We start from the raw sequence: 25,688 nt of genomic DNA, 5'->3' as shown, positions 1-25,688 counted from the left end.
AACATCTGGAGGGCACCAGGTTGAAGAGCTGACATTTAAAACATTTTGATCAATTCAAAAGACACCACCATGAATTGGATAGCAGTTTTTAATTTTAAAAAAGCAACTTGCTTTGAATTTAAGTAATTTAAAAATCAGTATGTGGTGGGCACCATCTTAAGAAAGGCATCTCTGCTTTTTCCTCACATAGGATGGACCACCATGTTTATGGTGATGTAGTGCAAGGGTCCATCAAGGGTCAGGGGAGAATGTTTTTCTTCAGCAGTGTTGCTTTATTTGGTTGCAAACATGTGTGGGTTTACTAGATAAATTCATTCATTGACTTACGCCCCGTGGGCAAGGACTTCTTTCATCCATCTACCAGTTTAACTATCAATCACTCTGTAATGTTTATGCATTTTTGTGACTGTCAGTATGATGGGCAGTGACACAAATGATCAAACTTTGGCTATTTTTAATGCAATCGGGAAAACACTAAAATGCAGCATTGGGGGGGTTAAGCAAATACCTTCTCTGATTCCCTTGTAATATGATCAGTTTGAACCCTCTTATAGTCCATTCCCAAATACAGGCCAAGCAGCTTATTAGTGAAGGGGGTGTGTTGGGTGGAAGCCTCAAGTGAGCTAGTGAAGGGACTCAGTTGTCTGAAAGGCAGCTGGCTCTGTCTCCTTCCCCTGGCAAATTTCTGGGCACAGCGAAAGACTCTTATTATATGTGAGGGTTTGTGGCTTGACCACTGCTTCCTTCCACCAAACCAGTTAAGTGTGAGATGCTTCCCATGGGATGGTCAGCTCTAAAGAAGCCAAACCAGGCAGGCCGAGACATCTGGTGGCTGCTGCGGCTTCCGTGCAATGGGGGGGCAACTGAAGGAACGGTGCTTGGAATGCAAATTTACACACTGTTGATAGGGATGTCAGAATGTTGTGGAAATTGCACAGATGTTTTTCTGGGTATATCCAGCACACCAGTAAGGTGTAAGGCTGGGATATGTGAAACCTGCCCATTTATTTCAGCACAATATTCCTGTGAGCTCAGATATCCACATAAACTCCACAGAGCACCATAGATCACCTTGCTTTTGAGCATAATGTGCATTCAGGCACATTTAGAAGAAACCGTTTTTAGGCGTGCTCTTCATTGTTTTCAGTGGGACATGAACTAAGTGCAGAGGCTGCCCTTTCTTCCAGTGAATTCAGTTGCACAACCCCCTTCATAATCCCATCCCACCTTGGCAAAATTGTGCAAAGGTTTATGCATCCAAGTGCATTTTTTTAACTTAATTTTGATAATTTCTAAAGCTTGTCCTAGGACTAAGCCGAGGTTGTTTTTGTTTCTTTGTGGTGGCATAGAAGTGAAATCAGAAGAGTTCTGATGACTTGGAGGAAAGGTTCCTTTGGTCCTTGGCAAGTGAGGTCTTCTTTTACCTACACTTATACAACACTCCCCCCCCCCCCCCCGCATCTGTGGGTTCAGAATAACTGATGGCATCAATGTAAAGACAATATCCATGTCAGCAATAGAATTTTCTGGATGACTATGGCATCCAGAATAGTCTGAACAAGGAGCAGCAACTGCAGAGGCATGTTATGAAGGCTACAATTCCTGACTGTATAACAAGTGCCAGAGCGCAGAAGGCTTTGCTTGCTTCCTTTTAGGCACTGATAGCTCAGGAGTCTGGAACATACAAAGAAGCCCTCAGAAGGAACCGTTTACTGAGAGCTCTCCAGGAAAGGATTTGCATCAATGAAGTCTTAAGTACTACATGGTAAGCAGGGACAAGCAGGGTTTTGATTCTCAGCCCCTAAAGGTCTGGAATACCACTGAAAGAAATTTTGTGTGTGTGTGTGTGTGTGTGTGTGTGTGTGTGTGTGTGTGTACTTGGAGAAATTTCTTGAGAAACTTCTCTCCAAAGTAGAACACCTTACAAAACTCTCCATAGGTCATTTGCCAATGTTCCCATTCAAAAGAAATTGAATTCAAACTGCCTTGTAAAATGTCATTCTCACAATCCAATATGAGAATTTCAACCGTTTGTATAAAATTCTTGTGGCTTTCAATACTACCCATATGCTGATGACACTCAGCTTTTCCTCTGTACCTTAGATCTTTTGTCCTTCCTTCAATTCCACATTTCCAACTTCCCCTCTGATATTTCTCTGTGTCAGTGTTTCAACACTGTTCTTTATTTGTTTAAAAACAAATAAAAAAAATGCAAAAAGGATGTTTCAACACTGTCTCAAGCTGAATATATCAAAGAGCATACTTACCAAGTCATGGTTCAAACAAACCTTTTTAACTATCCTCCCCTTCCCCACATACATTACAACAGCCCTATGAGGTTGATTGGTCTTACTGTCCTATGAGCACGAGGACTCAAAAATTCATGACAGGAGAGGTCAGAACTGGAGTCTCCCTGATCAGTAGCTCAATTTCTTCTTAGGTGCTACACCTATGTAAGCAAAATGACTAACTCACATTCCATATATGATTCCTCACCTTGTCACCTTGGCCATCTTTCACACCAACCATTCCAGAAGATCTCACCTCCTCCTAGAAGAGAGCAGAGAAAAGACAGTATTGTAGGTTAGTAGTCCACAAACCCTTTGGCCACCTCATGAGAAGAGAAGAATCCTTGGAAAAGACCCTGATGTTGGGAAAGATTGAGGGCACTAGGAGAAGGGGACGACAGAGGACGAGATGGTTGGACAGTGTTCTCGAAGCTACGAACATGAGTTTGACCAAACTGCGGGAGGCAGTGCAAGACAGGAGTGCCTGGCGTGCTATGGTCCGTGGGGTCACGAAGAGTCGGACACGACTAAACGACTAAACAACAACAAAGTCCACAAACCATTCTTCTAGCATATGAACAGAAGAAGAGTCTGCTGGAACAGGCCAAAGGGGACACATCTAGACCAGCATCCTATTTCCTATTCTCACAGTAGCTAACCAGATGCCTGTGGGAAACCTGCAAGGAGGACCTGAGCACAAGAGCAACTTCCCCTCCCTTGTGGTTATTAGCAACTGGTATTCAGATGCATTTCTGCTTCCAGCTGTGAAGGCAGAGCCTAGCCATCATGGCTAGTAGCCAATGATAGTGAATTTGTCCAATCCTCATTTAAAGCCACAAATCTCCTGGATGCTCTCATGCTCCCTCCCATGTAGCAAGCCTTCCATGCGGGCCAAAACAGCTTCTTTCCGTCCTTCACTTCTAGTGAAGAGGGAAGGTTGCCAGCAGCTGGAGAAAATGGCTGATGTTCAGAGAACTAAGATTAACATTTAACAGGTGCTTATCGCAGCATCTGGAAGTGCACTGCCACAGTTCAGTGATAGAGCATCTGCTATGCTTGCAGAAGGTCACAAGTTCAAATCCTGGCACCCTGTGGTATGGCTGGGAAGGTCTCCTGCCTGAACACAGGACACACAAAGCTGCCTTTATATGGAGCCAGACCATTGGTCCATGTAATACTGTACAGTACTGTCTACACAGGGAGGCTCTCACAGCCTTACCTGGAGATGCTGGGGACTGAGCCTTAGACCTTCTATATGAAAGGCAGATGCACTCCACTGGGCTATGCCCCTTCCCCAAGGGGCTTAGCATCCCTAGTCTGAAACCTTGGAGAGAAACTGTCATTCAGTGTTGACAGTACAGTCGTACATTGGAAGTCGAACGTAAACTGTTCCAGAAGTCCTTTTGATTTCCAAAACGTTTGAAAACCAAAGTGTGACTTCTTATTGTCTGCAGCCAATCAGAAACCATGGAAGCCCCGTCAGACCTTCAGCTTCCAAACCGGAACAGTCACTTCTGGGTTTGCGGCATTTGGGGGCCAAAACGTTCAGGAACTAAGCTGTTCGACTTCCAAGGTACAGCTGTACTGAACTGGATGGTCTGACTTGTACTAATTCAGTTTCCTGTGTTAAACAAGAAATGAAATGGCAGAAGCTCAGGAGGTCAAGTGACTTCCTCCGTCACCCATCTTTGCGTTTTGCTCTCCAGTCTTGCTCCTCAAGGCAGGAGCGGCTGATGAAGAGAGGTTCTCCTGACAGCAGAATCGCTGCTGCTAACCGGGACCTTGTGGGGGCTGGGCAGAGTCTGTTTAGGCACCCTGGCAGAGCCAATCTGGCACTCTCACTGGGGTACCTGCTCAGCCCCACCTCACCACCATCCTGCCTGACTCACACAATGCCAGTGATGCCAGTGTCAGGAGGGTGGCTCTATAGCACCACCCACCCCATCACTCTCCAGGGTTTGAGCCAAAACATTTTTGCAGCCTTAGCCAGAGATGCCAGGAACCCTGAGGACCTGCTGCCTTCAAATCAGAGGCTATAACAGAGAGTGATACCCCTTATCTGCCAAATGGCTCTCACACACATATTTTGATTGTATCAGCACTGCCTGTCTCTGGGCTGTTTGCTCCCTTTTGCACCATCTAAGCACTGCAAAAAAAACCCACTCAAGTCTCCAGTAAATTCTTCTCACATTCCAACCGTGTTCAGCTGCCCCTGGAACATGCTGTGCAGCAGCGACATGCCTGTCTCTACATCACTCTAAGTCAGGACTGGGGAACCTTTGGCCCATCAGATATTGCAGAACTACAATTCCCATCAGCCCTAGCGAGCATGGCTGGTGGCCACGGATTATGGGAGGTCATAAGGGCCATAGATCCACCTACACTTCAACCATCCAGGGACTAGTCCGCCTACACATCGGCCTAACACCCTGGCCTCTTTCTCCCAACCCAGTAAGATGCTTATCATCACACACCCTTGCACTTGTAGGAATACTTTCCCCGCTCCCACTTATCTGCTGCTCCATCCTGTCAAGATTCACCTCTCGATAAGGTCCGTTTTCTATCCTCTGGCTCTTGTTGCATTTCTCTTCAGTCTGGCTCTTTTAGCCTAGCCTCATCACCACCATTAAATATTGTGGAAAAAATGAGGCAGGTTTGTTTTGGTCCCAGAGGGTGAATGAATGAGGCTTGTGTTCTCATCAATGAAAGGATGGAGAGGAGAGCAACAGGGAAAGGGGGCCCATGTGTGGGAGAAGGCAGTTCCAAGTCAAAGAGTTCAGCATTTCTTCCTTGGGCAAGTCAGAACAAAATGCCCCGGGGTCAGATTTATCTAGAGTTGGACAAGGATGTCCATGCCACTTCAGGATGAGGGGAATATCCAGCTTGGTTTGCATCTTAATGCAAATCTACCCACTTCACAAAACAAGACAGGCAGCTGTCCTTCAAAATGCACACACAAATTATGGTGCAGTTCTCCAACCGAAGAATGCACGCAAAAGCATATACTCACTAAGAGTGCTGTGGTGGGTTGACCGTCACATCCTGCCGGCTTTTGCTGGCCAGGGCAGAAGAAGTGGGAAGTAGTTTTAGTGACTTTTCAAAGCCATGCCAGTTCCAGGAGCCCTCTCTGCTAAATGGACTGGTTCAGACTCCAGTGGATCCATGGCTGGCCCTGCTGTGACTCAGACCTATTACAGATCATTTTGGGGTCCTATGCTGGTTATGACTGGCAGGAACATCACCACTTTCTGTGGCTGGGATTGGGGCTTCCAGGGCAACTGAGTCCCACAGAGACGTAGCCCAGCAGATGGGTGCATCTGCTGCCTCCTAACCCCCTTCAGCCACAAGGATCAGCATGTTAGGACTGTAGCCTAAGCTAATATTAAATCATCTGCATGTAAGCATCTATTGGCCCTACAATTCATCTTCAAAACCAAATCAATGCCTCTACAAGATATGCTGAATTAAATGGGGCTTTTCTATGTAAATAAAAGAAGCACAATTTAATCATATCTCAGATATGAATGCCTACACTTGAGCTATCAAAAACAGGAATGTTATTCACCAGATGAAAGAAAACTTAAGTTATAGGACAGGAATCAAGCAGTAGCTGCACCTCTGGGAGAAGGTAAAAAAAACTGTTTATGTACCAAGTGATTGAATAATAAAGTGTTCAAATGATTGATTAATCAATTCTGCTGCTGTTTTTAATCTGCCTAAGGTTGTGGTTTGCTTTTGTACTGATGTTTCCTTTTATATCATGTTCTTGTATTAAAAAAATGTTAAGAACCATCTTTGGTGAGCAGGGATGTAAATATTTCCATATTCTATCCATCATGTCAGCGCACAACTGGCTGGCAGTATTCTCAGATGGTTTGGATTGCAACCTCTTGCTCCCCCCTTCCCAGTCCCTTCTCTGATGTGTATTTCTTCTCAGTAGGATGTGACAGTGAAAAATAAAATCCCTAAATTGGTAGCAAATGTATTCCCAGCAAATGTTGAACGGATGACTGGTGTTTAATTCCAGCAATGCTCTCTCTATTCCATACTACAGTGGTGGTGGGAACAGGCAAATTAGTTTTCCATCAGCTGGACCATTAAATCTATCTCAGCAGAGGATTAAGACTGCACTGAGTCTCTACAACTTTCCGATTTGTGGATCAAAAGTACTTATTTTGATGGGCAATTTCCCCTCCCAAATACTTATCTTTTTCTCTAAACTGTTGGGTGCCATTATTTATCCTGACTACTGCTTCTGGTAATGGTTACATGGGTGATCCCATCCCATCAGGGATCACACAGTAAATGGAACAATGCCATGGTACTATGTCCAACACAATGTGATTGGACATAACCATTACCATTAGGCAGAGTGAACCAGCTGCCTCAGGAGGCAGGTGCTGGGGGTGGCAGCAAGATATTGGAGAACATGGCTAAGCACATGCAATGGAAGTTTTCAGTGTTGTTTACGGAGGCTAACATTGCAATGGTTGTTCAGTAATGATCTCACAGCTTTTCTTCCACAATAAAATTCTTTCCACACAAATCCATCCTATTTAATCACATCGTATCAACCTAGCTGCCTGCTAGAGAGAAACAGGACTAGAAATTGCCAATGTTTACTTGTTCATCCCATGTCCAGAATGGAAATCAATCCAGCAAATGCAATTGCTATTTGCTGCTGCTTTCAGACTGCAAATGATACAAAATCGATGGCATTTTCTCTTGTTTGCATCATGTTTTCTTTACATTGAAATGAATGGATAACATAATGACAAGATGGAATTTACATAATTTACGCAATATTGTCACAGCAGACAGTGAGAAGAATAACAGTTTATGCAGAAGATGAAATGCAGTGGAACGGAAACAGTGCTAAAAGCAACAAATGCAGGGTGAAAAAGAAAACTATGCCTTCTTACATCTGTGCTGTCTGTACACATGCAACAAAAACCCATGAACCACAACTACCCCATATTTCCACAGTTTGGGCTGTACAATTCCAGTAAATGGAATTCTCCAGACTAGGATTTCAAATCAATAACACTTTGTCTTATGTAATGCTTACAAATGCTCCATATACTTTAGCTTGTCATAACCATTACAATTCTTCAGGGAAGCACAGCATCATCAACCCCCAGATGGGAGACTGAGAGGTTTGCTTATAGCCATGTCCTGACTTCACAACAGGAACAAGATTTGAGCTAGGGGCTTCCTGATTCATAGCTCTACACCAGGAGTAACTGGAGTGGTACACTCCACATGTTGTAGACTCCAACCCCCATCCTCCTTGACCAATGGCCATGCTGGTTGAGGCAGATGGGAGTTGTAGTTCCAAATGTCTGGAAGGCACCATGCTGGCTGCCCATGCTCTGGGCTATGCTAGTTCTTTCTTGCTGGTTGGTGTTCCTCACCTGCTTGCTTTGGGTCTCCTCCAAGCAGAAGCAGCGGGTGTAGACCTTGCCTTCAGTCTGAGGATTGATCTCTATCAGGTCATTGCTTTGCATGACTTCCACATCCCGGCGAGTTTTAGATGCTTCGGGAAAGCACTGATGAAATAGGAAAGTATTGAAATAACTTTGGTGAGCAAGGCAGTTAACTTTTCATGGACTAGCATGGCCTGGGGCTTATAGCAGGGGGGCTAACCTGTTTTGGTCCAAGGGTTGATTTTATCCTTGGCCAATCTCTGGGGGCTGCAAGGCACCCTACACTCCCTCATGCACTCACTTGCATACACACAGGTAGAGAAGCCACCCATTGACTGATCTGCATGCCCCCCTAAAACTACAAAATTATCACTCCAATGATCAGGAAGGAGGTAGTTTTGATTCCGTATAAGGGAACTGGGCTCCACCCATCCTAGCACTGTGTCTACTTACAATTTTTCTTTTTCTTACTGCTGCCCAAATTGGTTGTGTCTGGGGAGCCCCAGAAAATTTGCATGGGAACAAATATGGGTTAGTGACAGACCAGGAACTGGGAGATCAAAGTTTATGGCTCAGGTGGGAAGACTTTTCAGCCTGGTGGGCTGGATCCTCACTTCCTTCACCCATCACGGGCCATTTTGACAGGTGTGTCATCAGGTGGCAACTTCCAAGTTGCTAGCTTTCAGTCCCAATCAGCTGCTTGGTGCTGACAGTGAGCCCTGCTTGCCAAAGAACAAACAGGATTACATTTAAAGCTCCTGAGTATTCTTTTGCAAGCCGTGCCTTTATGAGGTGCCCACCTGATGTCACGTGTGGTGTCAGGTGTGGGGCATCTGTGGGATGTGGTTTGGGGAAAACAGTCTTGAGGGCCAAATTATGACTGCCTCCCCTAGGCATGATTAGGCCCATGAGCAGGAGGTTCCTCACCACTGAATTTATGGGCACAATGAGGCTGTACTATTTGAACAAGATCAGAGCTTGTTGAGAACAAGCCAGTAGAGGGGAATGACTGCATAGACCTGAAAGTGAAGGTTTTCTGAAGCAAAAACCACACCGACATTGTTTCATATAACTATCCCAAACAGGCAGCAGGTGCCAACATATTATCAGATCCACCCCAAAAAAGCATAGCATACAAGTTGCTACAATGCACAGTGGTGAATCAGATTTATATCAATTGCTGCTGTTGCCTGTGGTTTTGAATGGGGAACCTGATGCATCACTATAGATAATAAAAACCTGCAAAACAAACAGCAGTGCTTTCAACCCTAGAAAAGTTGTCTGACATCTTTTGTGGATAAATGTCTCAGTCCTGCAACCTCAGCATGAGGAAATGCAGGAGCACACACATAAACAGAAATGACAGCTTTTGCATATCTGCAGTATTACTCACCCCGTTATCAGAGATCTCACAGCATCCCTCATGCATTGCCATGGCTGGGTCGCAATAAATGTGAAGCTGCTGAATGTCAAACTGCAAACAAAGAAACAAGCAAACTGTTATAGGGTGGAGATTCAATATCCACCCTGGTTCTTCAGATCCTGGAGAAGAGGCCTCAACCAGACCTTCACTTAAGCATGGGAAATCATAGTGGTACAAGTACACATCCCACTGGAGGAATGAGCAGAAGTGGCTCACCAGGTGGGGTGGTGTCATTATGCTGACTTCCCACTAGTTGTGTCCCAGTTGCTTCCCAAGAAGGAGAGGGCAAAGGTGGCAGGGAGACCAGTGCAGTGAAAATGCATTGGCAGAGCCAATCTGATGCCCCTTTCCAATGCATCTGCAGCCTCCATGCCATCTTCCCCACCCAGCAAGTGACAGTGACATACCTACCAGGCTCCACCACATCTGACAAGCTTCTTCTGGGCAAGAGAAATAGCAGGGTGAGCTTCCCAATTGTCTGTACTTTTTCAGATACCTGCCTCTCAAATGGTTTCCGGTGAAGGGTTGGCAGGTCTTGGGCTTGGTTCTGAGAATGAGGTTCTATATATTATCCTCAGGACATCTCCTCTTCCAGGCAGCACATTTCCCCTCAAGGCCATCAGGTAGGCACAAATTGCCACCTTTAAATGTTGGCCTAGGAGTTTTGGAGCAGCATTATTTTAAAGTTCTACTTAAGAAGAAAACAACGTCACACATTCTGAAAGAGGAAATAGTGTATGTGAAATGTTTTCTTCGGTGCTTCTCCAAATTCCCCAGTGGCATTGCCACAGTGGGATAAATGTGTGGGGAGAGAAATCCCCTCTCCAAAAAGGAACTGTCACTCCCAATTCCATTATAGGAAAAGAGAGAACAATCAGAAATCCTTGGCAGGGTAATTGCCTCATTTGGACCTCTTGCTTTAACCCACAGATGTGCAGTTAGAAGCAGAGGTGGGGTCAGGGTTGGGGGCTGAAATCTGGCACATGTGAAACTGTGCTTAAACCTGTCCAATGGGTTGGTACATCTATTAATTTATTGCATTTAAATATCACCTTCCTTCTATCAAGGAAATTAAGGCACGATACATGAGGGTTCTCAGGCAGTCTCCCACCCAGGCACTGACCAGAGCTAGACCTGCTTAATGTCAGCAAGGCTGCTATGGCATCATTTGCCTTCTGGCTATAGGGAAATCCCACAAAGACATACTCTATGTATCTGGAGTCTAAGCAAAACTCTGAAACTTCTAACAGCTCAGTAGTTAACTCAACAATTGCACAGGGCCCAAATTACTGAATTCCCAGCACCGCCATTTTACTTCACCAGCCCTGCTCCCAACATACACACTCTGGGAAATGGCATAATTAAAATTCAGGGGTTCAGGGGTTCAGGCCTAGAGCTCCACTCAACACCAAGTGCTTCACATGGCTATTAGCCATGATGGCCATGTAGTGTCTCCAATAGTAGAGGCACTGTGCCTCATAAGAATGGATGAAGAGCCTACTGGATGAAGCCAATGGCGCCTCTAGTCCAGGATCTTATTCTCACAGTGGCCAACCAGATGCTTGTGGGAAAACTGCAGGGAGGATCTGAGAGACAAGAACACTTTCCCCTCCTTGGGTTTCCAGAAACAGGTATTCAGAAGCATTATTGCCTCCAACCATGGAGGTACAGCATAACCATCATGGCTTGTAACTGTTATTAGCCTCATCCAATATATATTCCCCCCCCTTACTTTCTCCATGCCATGAATAATTTTTTGACACCTCCATCATATCACCTTTTGCTGGCCTTCTCTCTGAACTATAAAGTCCCAAATGTTGCAGCCTTTTCTCACTGGGGTGTCACTCTCCATCCCCTTGATCATTTTGGGGAGAGTAGTGGTCTTGCACTCAGGGTCTACTAATGGGCTTCCCATAGGGGCATCTGATTGGCTACCGTGAGAAGAAACTGTTGGGCTGGGAGAGACTTTGCTCATCCAGCAGCCAGGCTCTTCTTATGTTCTCATGTTCGAGGCCACCCCACAGTCCGTTCTAGCTGCTGCTGGGAAGCAGCTAGCGGGAGTAGAAGTGACCAGGGATGTCCCTACCAGTGTTATTGGACATAGCAGCCTGGTGGTGGTGGCAGTAGTCCTTGTTAAGACCCCAAACCTTGCCCAAGAATTTTGTGTGCTGGCTTCTGGCTTAGAACAAGATTTGCTAAAGCTCCCTGATTTATTGCAGAATGCACTTACACCAAAATAGCTTAGTTTGTTGTTAATTATGCATTGGCTGATCAGCTCAAGCGTTTCGAAATCTCTTCCTGGAAATTTATAGTCATTTCTTGCTCTATCACCATGCAGATTGTCTAGTGGTAGAAGATCTGCTATGCATGCAGCAGGTCCCAGGTTCAATCCGTATTGTCTCCAGGTAGGATTGGGTTAGGGTTAGAGAGAGCTGCTGGGGGTCATTGTAGATCAGAGGAGGGGAACCTCTGACCTGCATCCCTGCATCGGCCTGACACAAATCACAAAAAGGAAACCCCCAAAGAAGAAAATCAGCCTAGCTCATAACTTTGTCTTGAAGTTCAAAGGCGATCTAGCTTAGTGGCCTCAATCTTGACACCAACTCCTGTTCGCTGGGGAGTGAGGGACAATCCCTTACAGATGGAAGCTTCAATAGAACTGAATTTTGTGTAAAGTGAACTTTTGGACAATTTGGAGGTTCTTTCTTCTTAGAAATGTAAGATTAGCAAAAAGTATGTGTTATGTACTGAGCTGAATCCAAGACAGTATGCATGTCACCTACGGTAGAATGCCAGGACAAACCTGAAAGTTTATGAGAGATTTCCGGTGAAGCTTAACACTTTTAAAAAACGTTAGTAACTTTCCTTAGAGTTGGGGGTTTCTTCATAGGTACCAATGTGTGTTTGAGCCCGACTAGGTTTGAGAAAAGGCCAAGCAGCCCCAAAGGGAGAGATGGGTCGCTTGCCACAGCTTGCCCACAAAGCTCCAGCATGACTCACTGTGACAGGAGCACCCTGCACAGCATCCAATCCAACAAATGCGTTGCCTTCTCTGGCCAGGCGTCGGCGGGGTTGCAGTGGCTTGGAGGAGATGTAGCTGCAGTCGATGTGGATGGAAACCACTTGGCTTTGGATGCTAAGGACCATTTTGTGCCACTTCAAGTCGAAAAGGGCGGAGACCCCTTTGCCGGCAAAGATGGCGCTGACAAAGTCCTTGTCCTGGCCCTTGGCTTGGAACTCCAGGCTCTGCTCTTTGCTGTTGATCCCCAAGGAGAGCTGAGGGGGTGAAAGGAGATGGCGCTGACTATGAGAATGTTCTAGAAAGAGAGCCAGAGAGGAAAGGCATGAGGGGAGACAGGGAGACAGAAAGATGAAGAAAGCACACTAAACAGAGAGATACTAGGATTGTGGCAGCAGCAGGCAAGCTGAGAGAAGACTTATGATTCTTTTTTGCCAGGGCAGTCTTCCCTCTGGACCAGACATCCTTCATTATGAAATGGGTCAAATCTAATGTTGCAGACCATCAGATCCCATGACACAAGTGGCATCTTTGTCATACTGCATTGGCTCCCAGTACGTTTCCGAGCACAATTCAAAGTGTTGGTGCCGACCTTTAAAGCCCTAAACGGCCTCGGTCCAGTATACCCGAAGGAGCGTCTCCACCTCCATCGCTCTGCCCAGAAACTGAGGTCCAGTGCCAAGGACCTTCTGGCAGTTCCCTCACTGTGAGAAGCCAAGTTACAGGGAACCAGGCAGAGGGCCTTCTCGGTAGTGGCACCCACCCCGTGGAACGCCCTCCCACCAGATGTCAAAGAGAAAAACAACTACCAGACTTTTAGAGGACACCTGAAGGCAGCCCTGTTTAGGGAAGCTTTTAATCTTTAAGAAATTAGTGGGCGGGGTATAAATAATTTATTATTATTATTAATAATAATAATATTGTCTGTGATATTATATATATATGGAAGTGACAGATATAAAATATAATTATATTATCATAAAGAACACAGAAAGATAAATGTGGTCTCGATGCCTGTTATTCCAGAGAGGAATGAGAAGAATGCTTTATTATTATCATCGTTAACTTAGATCAGCATGTTTTCTGAAATAACTTCTTGAGAAAAACAGTTAGTTTAGCCATTTGAGATATTCCATATTGTTATGAGTTTGTGGGGAACCAGATCCCCCTCAATTCCTGGGTCTAATAAAAGTTAAGATTAATCAATGCTTGGAGGATTAAACTGAAACTTTAAGTAGCTGGAGTCTGCTTTCCCTGTCCAGGAAACCACCTGGGAGAGGAACCTTCAAGAGGGAAAAAAAAGCTAATAATGGCTCCTCCCACCTGCCAAAATGGCTCAGGTGGGAAGCAAGCAGCCAGATCCATTGCTCTGCCCTTGCCCAGGCCACACCCCCATGCTAGCTTTCAATGGTGAAAGCACAACACAATTCCAGTCTAGGAAATCTGTGAAGCTCACGACTATGGCAAGGATCCTCCTCATGGGCTACAGCTTAGGCTTGAACTGTGACTCAGGCAAGAAGGGGCTGGCTAGGTTTGTTGGACCAGCAGCAAACGAGGGGAATTACAAAAGAGGAGTCAGATCCCTGGGAAGGTCTCCGTGATGTAGCCACTCCAGTGCTCCACTCTTTCCCCTCTTACATCACCCAGGTGAACTGAGCCCACTTCACTCCTGTGGCAGCTTCCCCTCCAAGCCTGGCACCCTCTGCACCACTCTAGCTTATCCTCTCAGGAGGAGTCTACTGCTCAGTCTGGTTTGGAGCCACCACTGTGGCTTCCTCCATCGCCTGGGGTGGGCCCTTGGAGGGGTGATCTTGCCCTGGAGGCATAGAAGGCCACTCTTGGTCTTTATGGGAGCAACTTGCTTACTCGGGAGCTTTCCATGGTGCTGCCTTGCCACATAAGAGCAATCTCCCATCATCTAATGACCTCCAGATATTTAGGACTACAATTCCCACCACCCCTAAACATTGACCATGTCGGCTGGGGCTGATGGGAGTTAAAGCCCACAACATCTGGAGAGCACCCATTTGGGGAAGGCTGCATGTCCCACATTTCCTGGGTGAAAGAAAGGTGGGCATGGGTGCAGATGGCAACTGCATGGGTGGCGACAGCTTTTTTTGCATCTACAAGGTACAGCAGCTCCACTGGCAACTTTGCCCATATGGATCAGGTGGGCAACAGATCCGCTTGTTCCTTGAGTAGTACTATCTGATTAAGCTTGGGGCTGGCGGAAGGAGAATAGGAAGCTGGTTGCCCTTAGTGGAAAGAAGAGGCACATAATAGGACAGAAAGAGCCACGAGGGCCTGGAAAGGATGCACCATGCTAGTGTGATGTACCTGGGGGTACCCCTGACGATCGGTGGCCTGGAAGAGGTACCAGTTCTCTTTGCTGGTCTGTTTCTTCAAGAGTAGAGTCACCACCAGGGTGAATTCATCAGGCAAGCCCCGGGGGAACAGCTGTCTGGGAGCAAAGAGGGGGGGGGAGAGATGTGAGGAAAGGGAGGCAGCCAATGGGGGCAGACAAGAAAGCTCTAGAAAGGGAATACAGCAATTCATGACATCATTCCCATGGTGGGACATTTTGCCTCAAGGACAATGCTGGATGCCCAGAGGCAGCCAGGCCAGTGAAAGTAGTGATAGCAGGCAGGTCTTTTGCTCAGGATACGTATGTGCGTGTAAATAAATGAAAAGGGGAAAAAAAACACACATAGGAAAATAGAAACCACAGTCACCTGCTCCCCCCCCCCCCCGTGGAAAAGAATAACAAAAACCCTTGACAATATATTACACCATAATCTTGTCATCCTTGCTAGAACTGAATTCAAAACGGTGTAAAAGCACAATATGTTTTGACGTAACCCTGAATCCTTGCTGCATTTAATAAATGGCTGCCAATTTGTTGCTAATTTATCTTGTCTTTGTCTTTTCTCTTTCATTTTGATGTAATCAGTTAACTTGGCCATTGAGGTAAACTCCCACATTTATGGGAGTCACCTTATATTGAGTTCATGGTTTATAAGTAGCCTTATAAAATATTGTTTTGTTTTTACGGTTATTTATCAGCTGACAGTTGATAAGAAAAATATTGTGGTGGTGTGCACCAAAAAGTTCAGTAAAAAATCATGGACAAAACATCATAAAACATAGATCACTAGTCTGACTCACTATAAAGCAGCCTCCCCTTTGCAAATACACCAAGCAGACACTGAATCAAAGCTTGCACCTTATTTTCAAGGAGACTAATTAAACAATCACAGAACATGTTGGGAAAGATACGTATCAGTCCATAAGAACACGTATGCTCGCACACACGTTAGATGGAAATGAAACTTTAAATGGCAGATTAATCAACAACAGCTGTAGTTTATTCAGTGGGGTGGGGGTCCCTTTTCATTCTGAATAATGTTCAATTTCTGTTGGGGTGTTGTTGTTGTTTTGCAGCTATTTTGGCTCTGGTGACTTATGGAAAGAAAAAGAACACATTAACAATGACCTTTCCCTCTAATGAGTGCTCACTTTTGTTTATTAAGCAGTAAACTATCTTTCACTTTCTTCATTTCCCCCCAAAAAGGCATCCATGTGCAATATGCCAATTTATTTTAATTAACGTTAATATATCTAAAGACAGATGATTACTCAAAGGATTTGTGTTTAATTGGTCAGCCTATAATAAATCCCTTCTACCAGCCCACTAAATCATTTCTTACTGCAGGCATAATGTGGGTTCCAGTTGAGTTTCCTTTCTTTCATGCAAAAATAATAATAATAAAAAATATATTAACAAATAAAAACAGCAATACAATTCTGAAAACAACAAAGCATCAATGAAATGGAATAATAAAACACAGAAGGACCATTAAATTAGAATACATTCTCTGGGGGCTTTAATTAATTCAAAACGGCACCTCAGAATGAAAGAGTCGCAAGAGCCTGCTTAAAAGAGGGCAAAGATAGAGCTGGGCAAAGATTTGTTGGGGTCAGTACCAACTAGGCCTTGTCTCTCATCACCTCAACAGGCTTGGGAACAATGAGAATCATATAACTGTAGAGTTGGAAGGGGCCATGAGGGTCATCTAATCCAACCCCCCTTGTGGGAATATTTTGCTCAACATGGGAGTCGAACCCACAACCCTGAGGTTATGAGACTCATGTTCTGCCGACTGAGCTATGTATCATGTCAGGACCTCACAGAGCTGAAATTTCTAGCATCCTTAACAGTTCCCGGATTCTTGGTAGGGAAATGTATAGTGTAGATGTGTCTCAAATGGAGTTCTCCATTACGGTCATTTCTGAGATCTCTTGCTAGCCCCTAACCCTTCCAGAACAGACTTATGCAATGGCCAATGTGTCTGTTTTTGCTTATTTCCCTCTCCTCTTCCTTACCCCTCAAGCATCACCATGTCTATAACCCTGTAACTCACTATTTTAAATCATGAAACAATGCAGGTGTGTTGGCAGTTGACATACAGTAAAAATAGAAATAGATGAACACAAGAGGCAAAGCTTCCCTCATCATCATGGACACCACGAAAGCACCCTCTGCCCGTGTTCAAAGGCACAGTGGCTCAGTCAGATAGGAAAGGAGGTAACCCTAAAAAGCATTTAGAAGCTCCCCCTAAAAAAACCATAAATAACACTTTGAAAGGATTACTATAATGAGGTCATGGTAGACACAGAGCGAGTCCAACAATTTTGCTCCAGTAGCAACAGCAACCACTAACATCTGTGTTCATTTCCCAGGACATTCAAGGACAAAAACAGCAGCAACAACAACCCATATCCAGTCCAGACAGAATCAGGAGATTTGGAAGCCAAGCAGAGCAGGAATCAATTTCATCTGTGGAATCCATCCTACTATTGCAACATTCATTGCCCACCAGTGACCAATTCTGGGGCTTGGTCAACATCAGTTATTTACGCCAAGTTTTTCCACTACAGAGACTTCCCCTTGCATCACATGGTCTTTGTAGAGGTGTGTCAGAAATGAGCTGTCATTTGGTTTTTTTAAAAAAAATTATTTTATTGATTTTCCATAAGACAAAAATATACAAAAAGCAAAACAAAAACCAAACAAAAGCAAAATACAAAAATACAGAAAAAGATGAAAAAGGGGGGGGAGAAAAACCCCATCTTATTTATGACCTTTACAATATCATCTTGGACTTCCCCGACTCCCCCCACTCTGGGTCCCTTATAATAACCATATAGGCAATGTTCTCTAACTCTACTATTTTCCTTTACACATTACAATTTTATCCTTTTTATTACACCACTATCCATATCTAATCTTACCGACTTTCCTTTATCTTCAATTTCTTCCCTTAATATTTTACCAGAAATATAATTATTATTCAAATCTTAAAATTCTATTCTCCTTTCTTGATTATCTATATTTAGAACCATCCCCCCTTTTGCTGGAGCCAAATTTCCCAGACATTTCAGCGAATTCCTAATGTCAAGCCAGTTTCAGACCATTTAAATCCATCCATTCCAATATCCCTTTATAAATCACCCCATTCCCACCCTTTCCCACCAAACCCCTCAAATTTGTTTCCAGATCTTCAGCCGTCTCTTCCATGCTACACCTGTTGCCCAGCCCACTTCCACTGTCTTTGCATTGTTTTTTAATTCTGTGGAAAGAAACCAGTCCTTTGCAATGTCCAATTCCAAAACAACTTCAATTTCCCCCCTTTTTCTATCCAGTTCCCAGTACAGACTTTGGACTCCCTCTCTCACTAGGAGTCCAACAGTATATACTGTTTCTTTTTTGAGGCCTCCTTGTATCAAACCAGAATCCTGTTCCACATCTCTCACTTGTGGAGCAATGTATCCTTCGTCTTTTCCCTCTTCTTCCAGTATTTGTGTTTGGGCATCTTGCAAGTCTTCTTTGTTCATTAAAGTCGTTTCTTTCTCAAATCCATTTTTTACATCAAAGCAGTCATTTCTCTCTCTCCACAATTTTTTAGCCTCTCTCAGTTGCTTGTTATTCTCATCCAATTCCTGTTTAATCTCCAACAGTAACGTAGAAATCCTTTGCCAAGCCAGGTCTTGTGATGGTATTGTTATGGCTACAGCCATCTTTGATATCTCAAATTTCATATGAGTCCAGCAGATTGTGCGGCCAGAAATGGCAGGGATCAAATTTTGTCTTCTCTAACGCCATTTTTAAGTCCAAACTGGATATATTCTTCCTTTAACACCATTTTCCCATATAATTTCTAAAGTCTTAATCAATACTTTTGATATTTTTTAAACATTCTTTGTTGTTGCCATAATCTAAACACCATTCACTGACCCATCTGGAAACCCGGGACCAGCTTCCAGAGGGACTTTCTTTTAGTAAATCATCGTTTTGCAGGATCCTCCACTTAATCAATCCTCTCCCCTGTGCCTGCTACAAAGGAGGGTTTTTAAGTCCACTTTCTGGTAAATTCAGTGTATTCCACTTTACCAGCTTAGGGTTATTTCATTGCTTCACAGTCTCTCAAGGGGGGGGGGCAATCGACTCCCTATTTAAATCACCCCCTGCAGCCAATTCTTAATTTTTTTCGATATTTTTTCCATATACAGCTTTTTGCTGACAGGTTCGAATGTAAAGTCCTTACTTGAAAGAAGGAGGAAATTCACCTCTGGAGCTGCTCCCCCTAAAGCTGACCCCCACCTTTGGCTGCTGCTAAAGGAGGTAGGACAGGCTTCCTCAACCTTGGCCCTCCAGATGTTTTGAGACTAGTTCCCATCATGGGATCATGGGAGTTGTAGGCCAAAAACATCTGGAGGGCTGAGGTTGAGGAAGCCTGAGGTAGGAGGGAAAAAAGGCAAGTTTGGAGCGTAGTTGGCGGTGGCTGTGGTGGAGGAGGAGCAGGTGATGGTGGTAGCAGTGGTGAGCAGTGTGCCCGTCAGGGCCTGGATATGCTGTCGCTCTCAACTGTCCTGCCACCTGAGACAACTGCCCCATCCCGCCCCATGGGCAGGCTGGCCCTGGAGCGGTGGTGGTGATTTCTCAGTGTTTTGGTGGTTTGCATCAGTGATGCAGCTGTGGAGAAAGATGCAGATGAAAAGAGGGAAGAGAAAGCAGGGGAGAAGCTGCCCCTGAGCCAATTCTGGTGTTAATTTTAGAAATTCTCCTCAGCAAAGGAATGCAGGAGGAACTGTAGACGGAGCAAAGGAAAGCATCGGATCAATAAATGAACGGAGCTGGGGAAATCCTCTTATCCCTAGCCAGAGGCACGATAAACAGTCTGAGTTCTCTCTCTCTCTCTCTCTCTCTCTCTCTCTCTCTCTCTCTCTCTCTCTCTCTCTGCCTCTCTGCTTAGGGCTGCAAAAACAGGGAGAGGTCGCCAAGCATCTGCCAGGCCGACAGACATGGTTGGTGGGCCACATTTGCATTGACTTCATCAAAATTATTGGCAATAATGGAGATCAGGCTGCATAACTTGTGACTTGCCCCCCACCCGTGCTGAAAGCAGTTTCACAGTATCCTGCATGGAGGCTCCACATGATTTGGATAAACCACCATACTTTTTTTTTTTTTTTTGCTGCCAAGCTGAAAATGCAAAGAAAAGTATGTAAAGCTGGGGTGGAGGGTACAAGCACTTTGCATGCAGCAGGAGCAGGAGCTGAAATCTCCCTGCTTTGAATGCACCACAGACTGGCAGGCGTGCCAATGCCACACTTTGCTAGCCCACTGCCGCCGCTGTTTTTCCTAACCTGGAAAATAACTCTGAGTTCTTTCCACTGTTGACTTAGAGCAGCAGCAGCAACTTCTGATAAGAGAGTCTCGCAGGCCAGAGTAAAGAGCAGTGCCTGGTGATGGGGGGGGGGGAGCGATAGCAGCTTTTGCAAAAAAAGAACTGCACAGACGGTTTCCTCATCAGTCTCAGTGTGTGCGTGGAGAGCTTTTCTGACCCTTGGTCTTAGGCTCCCCTACCCAGAAAAGGAATGAGACCAGAACTAATACTTGTTGGCCCCTGCACCTCTGGCGTTGCCATTGTACCGGATACACATTGATCTCCTTGTTGTCTTCTTGGAAGCCCTGCTCCAGGTCGTTTGTCTTTCATTTGCTCCTCTCTCTGTGTTTATTGTGGGGTCATCGTGCCTGGCTCATGAATCACCAAGGCAAAACAAGAACCAGCAGAAGGAGATCATAACAGAGGCGCCCTCGGCTAGCCAAGCGTTTAAACAAACACACCGATTCCCAACTGCCACAGCACCCATCCCTCCATTAAGAAACTGTTTAAAAACTGTCAATGAAGATAAAGAGAGAGGGAGAGGGAGAAAGAGAGAGAGAGAGAGGGAAACCCCAAGGAACTCAAAGGAAATGTTTTGGCATTAGCAAATAAATCTCTCCACTTTTTCTCCACTGTCTAATTTCAGATTCACTCCTCAGCTCGGTTCCAGCCACTGCTCACCAAGGGCTCTGCCCTAGAGTTTCTTCTCCACCTTAGGCCCCACACTATGAACTGAGAGATAAGAAAGGAGATAGCGCAGTAGCCATGTTAAGCAATCCACTATTTTCTCAGACTCCCTTTTATAATTAAGTAATAATAATACTGACCTGCCTTACTGGGGTGTTATATTCTGTACAATTTTTTAAATGTACTTGAAATATGAAAATATATGCATATGAACCTGCTTGTAATCTATTATTTGCTTCTGAACTCCTACTTATGTGCTGACCAATGAAACCAGTTAGGATGGCAAGACAGGGACTTCCCAGTGGTGGCCCTGCATCACCCCTTGCTTGGACCCTTCAATTCTGGCATTTAAGAAAGCTTAAATATTTATACAAATCTTTTTAGTTACCCCTGTTTCTCTGAAAATAAAACATACCCATAAAATAAGACACAGCAGGATTTCTAAGCATTTGCACAATATAAGCCATATCCCAAAAAATAAGACATAGTGATAGGCGCAGTTCTGGAGGAAGAGGCTAGGCTGGACATGTAATTAAAAATGAGACATCCCATGAAAATAAGCCACTATGTGTTTTTTGAGGAAAAATAAATTTAAGACAGTGTCTTATTTTCAGAGAAACACGGTATTGCTATTTCTTAGGAGAGTTTCGGTGACTGAAATCAGAATTCAGTTGTAAGGTTTTCCACAGACTCCCTCTTTTTCTTTTTCTTTGTCTTCTTTTGGCCCTCACCGTTGTTTTCTTTGAAGCTGGTACTATCTGAGTGGTCCTACTCCACATGCGCCCCTGAGAGGTGACTGCGCACCTTCTGCAGACAACTACAGACTTGTCTTCTTTGGAACAGAACAAAAGCGGCAATTGCTAAGAAGGTGGAGGGGAGGGGAGCACTCTGAAAGGAGAGCCATGGCAACTGTTCTGCCATGCACCAGCTACTGTACTGTATTTCCAAAGCCCTCAACCCTTTGTAGCAGAGCCTCCTTCCCTGAAGGCTGAATTCCAGGTGTCTGAATGAGCATTAAAGCAAAGTACCATCATACATGCTGGAATATATTTGTGTTGGATGTTGGTGGCACCATCGGGATCTAAGCAGCCACTAGCCTCTTTTCTGCCATGCCGCATCTTCTGAGCGTGGGTGAGGGCAAGTGCTCTGGCTTAGTGGTTGCGGGGGAAACTGTGTCAGGAACCCCAAGACACTTAAATTAGTGTTGTGATCATCCTCTGCTCTTTTCCTCTTGGCTTTCCATTTTGCTAATAGTTGAAAATACTTCTTCAGTGGGCACTGAAGACCCAAACATGGTGGCTTAAGTAAACCTTACCGAAGAAAATAGGAAGAGCCTACTGGATCAGGCCAATGGCCCCTGAAATCCAGCATCCTGTTCTCACAGTGGCCAACCAGATTACTGTGGGAAATCCACAAGCAGGATTCAAGCACAGGAGAACTTTCTCCTGATGTGGTTTCCAGCAACTGATGTCCCGAAGCCTCCAACCACGGAGGCAGAGAGCATAGTAGCCATCAACAGCCTGCTCCACCATGAATTTGCCCAATTCTCTTTTGAAGCCATCCTAGGTGGTGGCCATTGCTACTTCCTATGGGAATGAGTTCCATAGTTTAACTATGTGCTGTGGAAAGAAGTATTTTCATCTGAATCTTCCAATGTTCAGCTTCACTGGATGTCCACAAATTCTAGTGTTGGAAGAGAGGGAGAAGAAGAAGAAACTCCCCCCCCCCACTTTCTCCATGCCATTGTGTAAGCTTCTATCATGCCACCTCTAACCTGGCTTTTCTCTGAGCTGAAAAGTCTCAAATGCCACAACCTTTCTTCACAGGGGAGTTGCTCCTTCCCTTTGATCATTTTGGTTGCCTTGATGGGTCTTTTATGGCCAATGGCTACTAGCTATGAAATACTCCCCAACTTGGATGGGAGTGGAGAGAATAAGGTTAGGCAGTTCTGGAAGAAACAAAATAAAAAAAGTCCTTCCAGTAGCACCTTACAGACCAACTAAGTTTCTCATTAGTATGAGCTTTCGTGTGCATGCACACTTCTTCAGATACTTATTTCGTGCATGCACACAAAAGCTCATACTAATGAGAAACTTAGTTGGTCTCTAAGGTGCTGCTGGAAGGATTTTTTTAATTTTGTTTTGACTATGTCAGAGCAACACGGCTACCTACCTGTAACTAGTTCTGGAAGAGCAAGAGATAGACGGAGTTCTGGCAGGGAGGAGCATTTTCACACAAAGGTCTTCCCGACAATCAGATGCACAACAAAATTTTGTGTTCTGTCCTCAGGGCCCAGGGCTCTTCCACTTGCATCTTCCCCCTCACTATTGGAGCAGAGTCTTCCTCTCCTCTCCTCTTTGCAGCTGCAGGCGAGTGGAATATTCTGTTCCTCCCAGGGGAAGCTGTTATTTCTGGCCTCTTGCATCTACTTCTACAGGCCTCATCATGAGGTAGGATGGCAGGAGGGAGGCTGTACGGAGGAAGGGAGGGTCTGAAGCACCACTCCAGACTTCATTTCAGGCTCAGTTGAAACAGTCTTGGTGGGTTGTGTGCATTCACTTCCATGCAACCACATCCATACATGCATGATTTTTCCTGTTGTTGAATGGGGGGGGGCACACGCCACTGACTCCCCCCCCCTTTACTAATTTTATGTCCATCTGCAAACTCCAGAGTTCCCTGAGAATGGAGATGTCTTGCCCTTGTTTCCTGATGGTCCTGCTTTGCCTACAGAGCTGTTGCCCAAGCCACCCAAGTTCGATTTTAAAGGGAGGCTACTGTGTAAATTGCCATGGTGGGTGTGTATGTGTGTTTTGGCATTTGTGAAGATTGGAGGTCCTGCCACTTTCAGTTTTACTTATTTTAAGTTATGGTTACAGGTCACCTTTCTGAGGTTTATCAAAATGTTAATTTTATTGTATCGTAGTGCTTAAATTTTAAACGATTCTTACTGGTGGGTTTTTTTTGTGTGTGTGTGTTTTGCTATTCTCCATTCTAAGTACTTTTAAGTGCCAAAAATGCCCAGGAAGGATAAAGCAGTCCCATAAACTGGGAACTGAGTGCAGCTGTGCTTTCTGATTTACTTCATGAGGATCAAAAGCCCCAGTGCCTGAACTGAAGCAAGTCCTGGAAAGGACACAAGTCCTCGCAGCACCTCCCCTTTTATACATTAAAGGCTGTCCTACATGCAGAGGCAGGAGAAGAGGGAAGCCAGTTTCTAAGCCTGCTTTTTCTGCACTGCTGCTGGGTCCTGATGAAAGGAAAGGCCTACCTAGTAAACAGCTTAAGCTGCTTCAATCTACCCGTCTAGACCCGTCAGGTTGCCTGCCAAGTTTCAGTGGAGGAAGGAAAACACACATGGTGCAGGGATTGCATAATGGTCCTGGAAAAGGCCCAAGTCCTTTGCTCTTGTGCTGTGATTTACTTTCTAGGATTAAAACATCCTTCCAGCCATCAGGCTGTGGCTGAGGCACCCACAGAATCCTTACTCAGGGAGACCGCAGGCTCTTTTATAGAGTTAACAGAATAAGTTTATTTGTGTTTGGGGCTGGTACCCAATGGGCACCCCGTCCAAGACACACCCCAATGAGATGTCTACTCCCCAAGGGGTTCCGGTTTCCGCCTGCAGGAATGGCGGACCTGTTTTCCATCTCTCTGACCTTTGTAAGGAATTTGGCGGTTGCTAGGGGAGTAAATGGCAACCCCCTACCCTCTCCGGGGGTTACGGAGAGGGGCCGCTGGCCCGCGATGCCCCCAGACCCACTCCGACTGTTTTTGGAGTGGGGGGAGCTTGGGCTGAGCACTTACAAGGGCCAGGACTCCCGGACGCTAATCTGCATGGCGGGGATTTCCATGGTTAAAGAAGATAATTAGGCTTAAATCTATGGACATACTTCAGAAGGAGGGAAAGAAGCGCTGTTTACTGCTGAGAAATTTATGCTGCCGAGTGAGAGGAGTCAAAGATTGTACTGCATCTGGAAGAAGGATTGATGGGGACGGAGCGATAAGGGGAGTGAGTTTTTATTTTATTTTATTTTTCTTCATATTGTTGCCTCGTACCTTCCCGGACGCGATGTCCTGGCTTGTTTGGAGTGAAAGAGAAGCAAAAGACTGTGTGAGTTGAACCTTATAACTGTTGTTACTGAGCATATTTTTTTAAAGATGTGGAGTTGCCGATGAGAAAAGCCCCCCCCCTAGTCGGACGGAAGGAGTTCTGAATGCGCTCGGAGGATTTATGAGCTGTGACGCACTTTAAATTGGAGCAGCGACCTGAAGCTAAGTTCAGCTATAGGGCAAGGAGATCCATTAATTTACCAAGAGTCTATGGTTTGATGTTTGGGTCTCCTGCCTGGAAAAGCTGTAAATTCTATAATGATCGTAAATCTTCATGGCTATGAGAGAAAAGCGAAAGTGATCTGAGCTTTTTAAGATGGCGCTACTTCGAATTGCTTCAACGCAACAGGAGCTCCATTAAGAAGATTTATGGGGAGGCTGGACTGATTAACTCACACAGGAGAAAGAACATCTGTGAGACTTTGTTTGATATTTATATCAGCAGCTGGGAAACAATCGTGAAAGTGGAAAACATCTATGTGACTGTAAGGGGAAGATCTGGATTATTATGAACTTGAAGGACGATTTGAACTTTAGAAAAAAGACGGCAGTGGACAGTTGCGAGGAATTCCCAATTTCTTGAAGCATGGGAACCCAAATAAAAAATTCTTTAGATGATTTGGCATAACATTCGGTCTGATTGATATATATATGTGTATAATTTGAAATATTGAATGTGATATAATTGGTTTTAATTGGAAAATTAATAAAAATATTTAAAAAAAAAAAAGAGATGTCTACTCCCCAAGGACTATTCGATTTACGACATTTGCATCCTCCCTTTCCTCCCAGGAGCTTAAGGCAGCATGCATGGTTCCTCTCCCCACCTCCATTTCATGCTCACAACAACCTTGTGAGGAAGGTTAGGCCGGGAGATGGTGACTGACCCCAGGTCACCTGGTGAGCAGCATGGCTGAGTGGGGATTTGAACCTGGATCTCCCTGAGCCTACTCCAGCACTTTCATCATGAAAGCACACGGGCCTCTCATTTTCCTTCATCCAAGA

The 25,688-nt window shown here is 44.9% G+C and overlaps 1 protein-coding gene across 6 annotated transcripts in view; it reads right to left on the bottom strand.

Annotated features, from left to right (window-relative positions):
* Window positions 1-25,688, bottom strand: part of COL16A1 (collagen type XVI alpha 1 chain) — a 129,851-nt gene that overhangs the window by 77,774 nt on the left and 26,389 nt on the right. For all 6 annotated transcript variants that reach the window (XM_035121180.3, XM_035121183.3, XM_035121185.3 and 3 more), the window contains exons 5-9: window positions 14,494-14,617; window positions 12,138-12,413; window positions 9,108-9,188; window positions 7,703-7,837; window positions 2,497-2,550 (exon numbers count right to left, since the gene is read on the bottom strand). In XM_035121180.3, the coding sequence (XP_034977071.3) occupies window positions 2,497-2,550; window positions 7,703-7,837; window positions 9,108-9,188; window positions 12,138-12,413; window positions 14,494-14,617 (670 nt within the window). The remainder of the gene's footprint in view (window positions 1-2,496; window positions 2,551-7,702; window positions 7,838-9,107; window positions 9,189-12,137; window positions 12,414-14,493; window positions 14,618-25,688) is intronic.

Source organism: Zootoca vivipara, chromosome 6, assembly GCF_965207765.1.
Source record: "Zootoca vivipara chromosome 6, rZooViv2.hap1.1, whole genome shotgun sequence".
NCBI lineage: Eukaryota > Metazoa > Chordata > Lepidosauria > Squamata > Lacertidae > Zootoca > Zootoca vivipara.
This window is presented reverse-complemented; position numbering and strand designations above follow the sequence as displayed.